Source organism: Cystoisospora suis, assembly GCF_002600585.1.
Source record: "Cystoisospora suis strain Wien I chromosome Unknown contig_185, whole genome shotgun sequence".
Lineage (NCBI taxonomy): Eukaryota > Apicomplexa > Conoidasida > Eucoccidiorida > Sarcocystidae > Cystoisospora > Cystoisospora suis.
The window spans coordinates 43,674-52,713 of NW_027152987.1; the positions used below are offsets into that span (position 1 = coordinate 43,674).

Here is a 9,040-nt window from a genome sequence, read left to right on the forward strand (position 1 = left end):
AGTGTTGCAGCCCTGCACAGTAGTCTAGCCAGGGCTGCACTCTTTCACCAAGGAAACCTGGGCTGGTCAGTTGTCCAGGTAAAGTGCATTCACCCGGAGGATCTTTGGCAAGCTGAGGACCTTGTGCGGATTGAGTCGAAGTGACCGAGCCATTGAGTGGAGGGCGTGCATGCATGCTTTCCGTTTCTTGTGTCTCCTCACGTTAGGGGTTCAATGAAAACGTTTCTGCGTTAGTGAATTCTCTCTTGTCTTGCATAATGAGGCTTTGTCACGTATCCCGTTCCTTCAGTGTCCCCTTGTGCTCTTGGCGACGTGAGGTATTCGTGTGTCTTCATATATGTGATCGACGTACAGACAGGACGCAATCAGTTCTCTGCATGCCCTTTGTCTTCTTACTTTCTTCTCAGTAGCCTCTCTCTTTCTTTCTGGTGTCTATTCCTCAGTTTCCGTAGCTGAGACTTGACACACATCCGGTCGCTACAGCGGGAGACGGAGTTCCACACTCTCAACCGGTGAGTGTGTCGTGAAGCGCTCGGGCAGCCCGTACAGCTTCCACTCCGTGCTCCGTTCGTTTTCGTGCCTTGTCGCGAGCATTCAAGTTGCGACACCTGCAAAGGGCTGTTTGGTTAAGCTGCCGGCGGTGTGCTTCCCTGTAGCGGAAGGCAGTCCCGTCGAAAGAGTAGCGGAAGAGGCCTTACCCCTGGGCATCTGTAGGAATGACCTCCCGAACCTTTCTTCTTTTTTCGGCTCTTCCGTCCCGAGGAGCTGGGGGATACTCAGGGGCGTCCGGGCGGGGACCTCACATTCCTTCTTTGAAATGCGTGCTCCTAGGAGAAGAACGTAGTCTAAAGAGCACAGTCGTTCCGAGGCGAATCCACTTTGGGTACATCGCGACCCCGTCTTCCTGCAAGAGTTCTCTTTTACGTCCCTGAAGTCGTGCCGAGGCAATCCTGCACGCCGCATTCGAAGGTGGCACCGGAGCTCCGATGCTACGAACTGAGCCTGCAAAATTTTGTTTCCTCTGCCTGCACAAGGTTCTTCTCCGGACCGCTACATCCCAGCCGGTTCTCCCGGGGGGGACTGCCTCGACGCTCTTCTCCACTTTATACTCTACTGAATTCCCCGATTTTCATTCACCTTGTAGTGTCCCGTCCATGCGTTCTCGGGACCTGAGGCATGGCCTCGGAAATAACGGAGAGAATAGTCTCCGAGGGAAGACGCATCCAAGATGGTAGCACAGTTAAGCAGGTGTGACTCTCAGGAAGCAGGTGTCCTGTACCAGCAGTTTTCCCACCGGTATGGACCACTCGAGTTTTCGATCGGTTAAAGGCTCCGGAAACTTGACAGTCCCTCACCTTCCTGAGGCGAGCTTACCACACTCTTCTGTTGACCGGAATATGTTCGTGAAGGACAAGCGAACATCGAAAACGCCGGGAGATGCTAGGGCTTTTGCTAACATAGCCGTAGGACCACGAGACATTACGCGGGGTTGTACGAGCGGCTCGTCTTTCGCTCCGCACGCAGGACCGGACTGTGCAGACAACGGCAGTACTGTCGCAGCGTTGCCCTCCGGCCGTCTGTGTTCGAGAACGTCACGAGAAGGTGGTGAGAGGCAGAAACACTCAGGCCACCACAGGGACAGGACAATCGATTCTGCTCCTGCATCTCCCGTCTCTTTCCACTCGGTTAGGGATTCCGACGAAAGTGATGCCACGTGTCCGGAGAAAGAGGACGATGCTGATTCCGTTTGGACCTTCCTTTCTTCTCGTTCCGAGGCGTCTCCTCGCGGCAGTAGAGGGAGCAGCATGGGAAGAAGAGAAGTTCATCGTGGCACTCAAACCATTTCTAGGACGGCAAGTACGGCGCCTTATGACGTAGACCTGGCGAGTCTTACGGAGGATGGTGATGCGAGGCGTGCGGATGTGAACAATCTTAGGAGAAAGGAGAGTTGGTCCGGGCACGTGTGTGCCGTAGAAGAGGAGAGGCGGGACAACTGGAGTGGAAATGTCTTGAGACCACATGCAAGGTCAGATGCAAAGTCAGTAGCCTGTCGCTCTCCTGGGGCGGTGTGCCCGCCACCTCGTCCTGCAGACAGTCGTCCATGGGGTTCGGAAGGTCCTTCTTCGCGCTCAAAGCATGGCATTGCCTCGGGTTCGGTTACTTCGGATATTTCTTCGCCGCCTCCACTTGAAGGAGCGTCTTCCAGGAATGCCGCCTCACCCACGCCTTCCTCGCGAGTAGCCATCTCATCCCCTTCTCCAGGCAGGCGGTCTCGATACCGAGGGACGGCAGGCCTTGCGGGTTTGATTCGCCAAGCAGCAGCGGTTTCGCTCGCTAGGTCACATCCGAAATTGCCTCAGAGATCGAGAGCCTTTCCTAAAGGGGAAAGCAATCGAGGGAGTCCGCATAGAAATGGTTTCCCTTCTTGTTCTAATTCGCTGTCTTCTTTGTCAGGACCTTCTTCTTTACCGTCTTCCGTACCTGAGCCCCCTGAAGCTTCGTCTCCCTTGTCGGCGTCTTCCTCTGGATTTTGCTCTGTGGGCACTTCTTCGAGAAGGCCTCAGTCCCCTGCGTCTGTCTCCTCAGGTGCGAGGACAGCCCGTTTGCACTCCTTCAGCAGAGAGAGACACACACAGGTGAAACATGAGAGACCAGACGACAGAGATGCCAGCGAAGAGCAAAGTTATCACAAGAGAGAAGGGTGCCCTAGCAGACCGTTAAAGCGGGAAGCACAGGCGGCTCTCGTTGAAGATAAGACTTTGAGAAAGAGGAGACGGCCATTAGAGCCTATCCAAGTCGGAGATGAGAGTCCCTCTTTGATCGGTGCCTCTGAAGGGCGTTATCCTATACGTGGTAGACAGAGAGAAGGCGTCCCCCCACCTGTGTCTCCTCTGTTGGATGACGAGGTGATAGTCATATCATCCTCGTCGTCATCACCACCTTCGCCTGTTGACCAAGGCGATGAAGTTGACGAGGTATTCTTCGCAGGGACAAATTTTTCGGCGACAGATCACGCGTTGGGTGGGATGTCACGCGCTCCTCAGATTCCCCTTCCGTTGAAGGAGGATGAGAAAGTGTTGTCTTTACTTGAAGCAGACGGGGCAAATGTGAAGACCACGAGCGACGAAGGAGATAACAAACGCCGCCATGGTGTTCATCCCAGTTCGTCAACGGCTGGAGTATCGTCGTTCTCTTCTCCGGCAGGTAGAGCTGTCCTCGTTCCTCCTGCTCTTCCTCTCTCCCCCACAAAGAGGCAAGGAGGCACTTCGCTTGCTGTTACAGGGATACCCCATGCAGGCGCAGATTCTTTCCATACCTGGGATGAAACCGGTAACAAGTCCCCGGTAAAGCGTGGGTGCAGCAGGACAGAAGCTGCTCAACCATCTGGGCGCGTGAAGGAGTCGGCACTTCAGCTCGCCCGGGATAATTTAGTGCTGCCACACCTTGACAGTACAGTGGCAGATAAAGAAAATACGTGCAACTCAAGAATTCCGCCTCTTTCGGAAGAGCGATTGAACGGGTCGTCGGCTTTCTTAGGGGAGATAGATGAGTTGGCTGACTCTATAGATCCTTTTCAGGGAGGTGTTTCAGACGCAGCACTTGAAGACGTAACCATGATTGTAGGGGCCAAGCGGAACGATAAGGGCAGTTTCCACGAATCGGGTGAATTCAGCAAAGCGGCAAAGCGTTCAGCCGCGAGACCTTCACGAGGACGCAGAGGAGGAGGGACAGGCCAACAAGATACCAGCTGGAGACGGTCACAAACGGATCGCCAATCAGAAGACCCAGAGAGCATGCGCAGGGCTAGTGCGCGAGTCCGAGACAAGCCTTTCTACGGGACTGTTGGTAAAATAATGAAAGTCGAGCTCAAAGATTTCCTAAACCATACCCGTTTCATCTGGACTCCCGGGAGCAACTGTAATGTCATCACAGGTCCGTGAGCCAAGACGACTGAATGTATTAAAGGAGCGGGTTTGGCCCGACGTTGTTGGGTACTCTTCGAGTTTCTCGTCTTCCTTTCCCGTCCGCTCTCACTTACTTGTGCATGACGCTGAGTAGCAGTTTTTACATGCCTGAGCGCTTTCACCGCGTTAAGGAATGGGATTCTGCTTGAGTTAGGTAACTGTGGCGAATGTCCTCTTGAAGGAGCTTTGGTTCTGCCGCACGTGTTCCTCTACGGCACTGCGCACAACCCCCCCCCCTCCGCTCCCTGCAGGAAGTTTCCGGAGAGGGAGACTGCAGGGATCAGCTTTTAGTTGAACGCGCACGTTTCATAGCCAAGTCAGGGTGACCGGCATCCGTAATGGACGGCGATATATGTATATACATACACTTGTGCGTATCTATGTGCCTAGGTCTTTATAGTACGTGTGTACACATGCATACACATAGTTGCACTTAAGGCGCACCACACCACAGTTCTATCTCTTTCACTTCTTTCTATCTTTGCTCTCGTCTTTCCTTCGACCAGTGGCATACCCTGAGATCGTGTCTCCTCTCGGGGAGGCTAGTCTTCTCAACACGCTTCCTGTTGCTTCGTGAGATCTGCTGCATGAGCCAGGTCTCGTCGTTTCTCCAGCTCTCGAGCATCGTGCTTCTTTTCATCTTCGAGCGCCTCCTGCCACTGTTGTCCCCCCATGTCGCCCGCACCGCCCTTTGAATGGGGTGGACTGCGTCAGACTTTGCTGTGGAGTTCCACTTGTTCTTGTCTGGTATGGGTGGAGCTATTTTCACGGAGAGAGTTGTTTGGTATGATGTGTTGTTAGCGCTTTCCAAGGAGAACGTCCTGTCATCCGTGTTTCACTTTTCACTAGCTTACACCGTCTGTCCCCTGTCCACCAGCGTCTGTGTGACTTGAGGTCATTCACCACTGTTGTCTCCTTCCCTGTTCGCCGCTTCTCAGCCTCACCCCCTCATTGTGCGTTCCGTCTCGAACATCAGTCTGTTGCTTTCTTACGAGTTTACCTGGACTTGTTTCCTGCTTCTTGGTGTGAATGAACCAGGTAAGAACGGAAGTGGGAAATCGTCCATGGTCCGGGCAATTCTTTTTTGCTGCGGAGCAGAGGCGCCAACCTGCTCCAGCGGCTCATCAGGACAGTCTGAGCGCGTTAAACTCTTCGAATTCATTAGGAATCACTGGACAGATGAAGGCCCAAAGATGGCGGAGGTACGGGTTACTTTCTCAAATTACAAGGACGGTTCCGGGCACGACGATGCTGCGAGACACTCGAGCAATGCAGCTGGAGTGACACCCTCAGAAATGCCGACAGCTCAGAATTCAGACGAAGGAGAGCTGGAGCTGAGGCAGTTTCTACGGGAGAAGCGCGAACTGATCGAACAAGTCAGAAGTGGAGACGAAGTGAGTTTACCGAGAGAACACTTCTTTCAAGGGTGTTTGCGCGGTGCAGATACCTGCTTTCTGCATTGTCAGTGTTTGCGAGCATCAAACACCAGAGACTCGTCTCGATGGTAGTGAAACCCACGGACTGTACTCCCAGGGTATGTTCTTGACTGGGTAGATCGATCAACGCACGAACACATCGCAGAAGCTTGTCCTTCCGTAACGGCTAGCCCTGCCATTGGGACAGAGAAGGACGCATTTGTAGCTGAGCGCTCTATGTGGGACTCGAGGGTCTGAAGTTGAGGCGCCTTCGCGTAAACATGATTGGGTTCTGTGTGGGTGCAGATACGCTATAATAGGCTCTTCCTGTCTGCAGGTTGGTAGATGCTGAGCTCTGTATATACATACACTTATTCATTTCCGAGCTCGTACACACATGCACGGAAGGGTCACTTAGAGATGGCACGACAAGAAACGACAATCTGGGACCTGGGGCGGCAAACGATACGGCGATCTGCTGTCGGACCGCACCGGAAAATCAAGCGCGTATATGACAACAGTTTTTCTCTCGGGATGAGCATGGCTTTTCTCATGAGAACCTGTAGCTGTACACCTGTCGATGTCTCCGACTTCCTGCCTGACTGGAACGCGTTTCTTTGTGCGTGGACGCTGAAGCTCTTCTCGACAGGTCTCGTTTTTTTTTCTTCTTAGAACAAAGTTTGGCCTTGAGCGTCACTCTTTGCTCACACGTTCTCCTTCACCTCGTCGGTCTCTTCCCTTTAGTTGCGTCGCATTGGTTGTCTGCACTCCAAGCCCCCCCCCCCGGCGCGGCGCGTGAAGTTGCTTGGACTTTCCCGTTAATGCTGTCTCCCTGTTGTTCTTGTCTCTTCTTCGGCTCACCATATACTTCCATGTTTCCAAGTTACGAGACTCTTTCGGGCGTGAACGGGGTATTGTACAGGGAGTCCCCTCAAAGGACATGCATACTTTGTGAGCGATAATAGCGACATCATCTTTTGTGTACACAGTTTCATCCAACCCCCCTCCATTGAGCTATATACTTCTTCTGGTGTATTTCTTGTCCAGATAATTCTTTCTTGTTTGGGGCCCCAGTGTTTTCTTCGTTCTCTGGGTTTGCTACTCTTCTCAGCAATCTCCGCTCGCGCGAGAGAATCGGCCGGAGCTGTCATGGCGCGCGTACCAACCGGACATCTGGGGCACTAGCATCACCATCCAGCGACGCGTTTGGAAGAAGAGAAATCGGAGAGGACCTGGAGACCAGGGGGATGACAGACATGCCGGGGGAGACTGTGATACTGATCGATGGGTAACCGATCGGTCAGAGTTCGCACTATGTGGGGGGCCAGGCGGGTTCATCGAGGGACCCAAGATAGTAAAGAAGGAGGAGGTTCATTCAGTTCTACGCCACTTCGGTCTAGATTTCTCGAATCCAGTCGCTTATTTGACGCAAGAGAGAAGTAAAAGCTTCCTTTGTGAGGCAAAACCAACAGACCTTTACGCTTTTTTCAAAGAAGTCACTGGTGAGATGAATCGATTCAGGATGGCCCTGCTGGCATTTGCCCTTTCTCAGTTTTCTGGTCTAATCATGCGGTTCTTTTTCCCTCCAGTCCATGTCCCGCTTCACCCTGCCCCGGCCTATCGGCGCCACCCGTCGTACGTCTATCAGCTTTCTCGTGCGGAGCAGCGTACTCTCTCTTGAATAGCGCCACTCCCGGCGTGATCTGAGGAAAGTCTGGACTACTCGCCGTGCTTGGTTGGTGTACTGCTAGCTCGGTCATTTGGCATGTGATGATGCACGAACTTCGTCTTCTTCGGCAACCCTTATGACAGTTGTAATTGCGGTGAACTTGTGATAAGGCACTTACTCCACTTTACAATTCTTCACCTGAAGCCTATGCCCATGAAAGGAAGCTGTACCGACTACTCCGTCCTTTTGTTAATAGGGGGATATGAGGTGGTGCCGTTGTCCTTATTTTCTTCTGGCCTGATAGAGCGCCCTGCAACCGATACGAGTTCCCTTGTCGTCCTAGACAGTTGTTGGTAGGGTCTCACTGCCGCCTTGCACTCGTCGGGTGCTTTTTACTAGAGGTGCTGAAAGAAAGGGACTGTGAGACACTCTTTTTTTCCCGAGGTCGNNGTTTCATCAAGAAAGATGAAGGGAGAAAAGAAATAGTTATTCTTCCTCAACTTCCGGGTCAAACTGGAGAGCAAGATTTGGCTTCCTTACAGTTTTTGCTTCAGAATTGCGGGTGTCTTCTGCTTGGATGCAGGCCTTGAAGAGGCACACCAGGAGCTAAAGAGTCTTGATGAAAAGCTTGCGGCATCGAGGGTGGAGATGCAGCGTTACGAAGATGTCTTGTCTCGCCTAGAAGACACGGTGGATGTCTGGACGGAGGCAAAGAAGACAATGGACGAGATTCGAAGGAAAGGAGCGGAGGCTAAGAGACTTTCGGCTCTCCTACCTCACCTGCGTCTTCACGATAGACGCGTTGAGCACAGTCAATGTACGGAGCTACTTGACGAGATCGTGAGGAAGCTGAAAGTTGAACAGGCCGCTGAAGAGGACGCAGCGAAGCAATTATCAGCACTAGGTGGCAGGAGAACAGCAGAGCAATTAGCGAAACAACAGGAGGAGCTCCAGTCAATTCTTGACGAACTTCAACAATTGCAGGACAAGTGTCGAAATCTGCAGAACAGTGCTAGGAGAGTTGAGCGTGAAAGAACTGAGAAAGAGGACGCCTGGAGGGATGAAGAAACTCTTCAAAAGAAGGTTGAAGAGAGGTTGAGACTGGCACAGCAGGTAAACTCGAGAACGCTTTCCGAATTTGCCGTTTGCTCTTTGGCTTTTTTTTATTCATGATTCTTGCCAGTTTTGGTCATCACGGTCTCTCGTGCGCTGCTTGTGTTTAACAACCGGATGGATAGGTAGGAGGAGTGTATGCAGTCGGTACTCAGGTGTAGCTCGCCTTTTCTTTCTTGTGTCTACCAGTGCTCGAACCCCCTGATTGCGACGTTAGCATGAGGCGTGTGCGGACTCCAAGTCCGCGTACTTGGGGGAGTGGTTTATCCTCGTAATTCCCAAGCTAGGACAAATGGCATACAGCTGTCCGTTTGGAGTTATAGAGCGGGAATGACGATGTAGTATAAGACCATGGCTTCTTCCGAGTATCTGTCCTTGTAGGCCGTGCTTCTCAGAGCACAGGAAGCTCTGTCGCGGTTGTGGATGATTGGCTCCGACGTGTGGTGAACGTCCCGCTTTTTGTGGGCATTGAGGCCAGGGTCAGCTGGACGCGTGCGGTCGTCGTGACGGTCCTGTGTAGAATTCAGCACAAGCGAAGTCGACAGTGTATAGAAGTCACTTCGTATACTCCTCTTCTAGCATGAATATTTCGTGCTTCCTTTGTACGCACCCCCACCGAGTGACGATGTTGTGACAGATCCGTAGGTGGATGCCAAAACAGAGATGGTCAGCGTATGCGTAGGAACGAAGTGTGATGTAGTAGCAGTACAGCTTTCTCGCCTTTTGCCTGGCTGACGACGCCGGTGAGCGCCCTTCTACCGGTCTGCGTTTACACCTCGGTCTATCGTTGTCTTGATAGCCCACCCACCCTGTCACACAGTAGGTTTCATGCAGTCTCTTCTGGCGATGTCTCCCTCCTCAGAAAGAAGCAACGCTCC

At 52.5% G+C, this 9,040-nt stretch overlaps 1 protein-coding gene across 1 annotated transcript in view; it reads left to right on the forward strand.

Moving 5' to 3' along the window:
* Positions 1–251: 251 nt before the first annotated feature.
* The window catches only part of CSUI_000466 (smc n terminal domain-containing protein), an 18,402-nt gene continuing 9,613 nt past the window's right edge, over positions 252–9,040 (forward strand). Inside the window, exons 1-5 of the mRNA XM_068060700.1 lie at positions 252–3,933; positions 5,004–5,359; positions 6,492–6,882; positions 7,633–8,192; positions 9,025–9,040. The exon at positions 9,025–9,040 is cut by the window's right edge and continues 111 nt beyond it. Of these exons, the coding sequence (XP_067927326.1) occupies positions 1,299–3,933; positions 5,004–5,359; positions 6,492–6,882; positions 7,633–8,192; positions 9,025–9,040 (3,958 nt within the window). The 5' untranslated portion in view covers positions 252–1,298. The remainder of the gene's footprint in view (positions 3,934–5,003; positions 5,360–6,491; positions 6,883–7,632; positions 8,193–9,024) is intronic.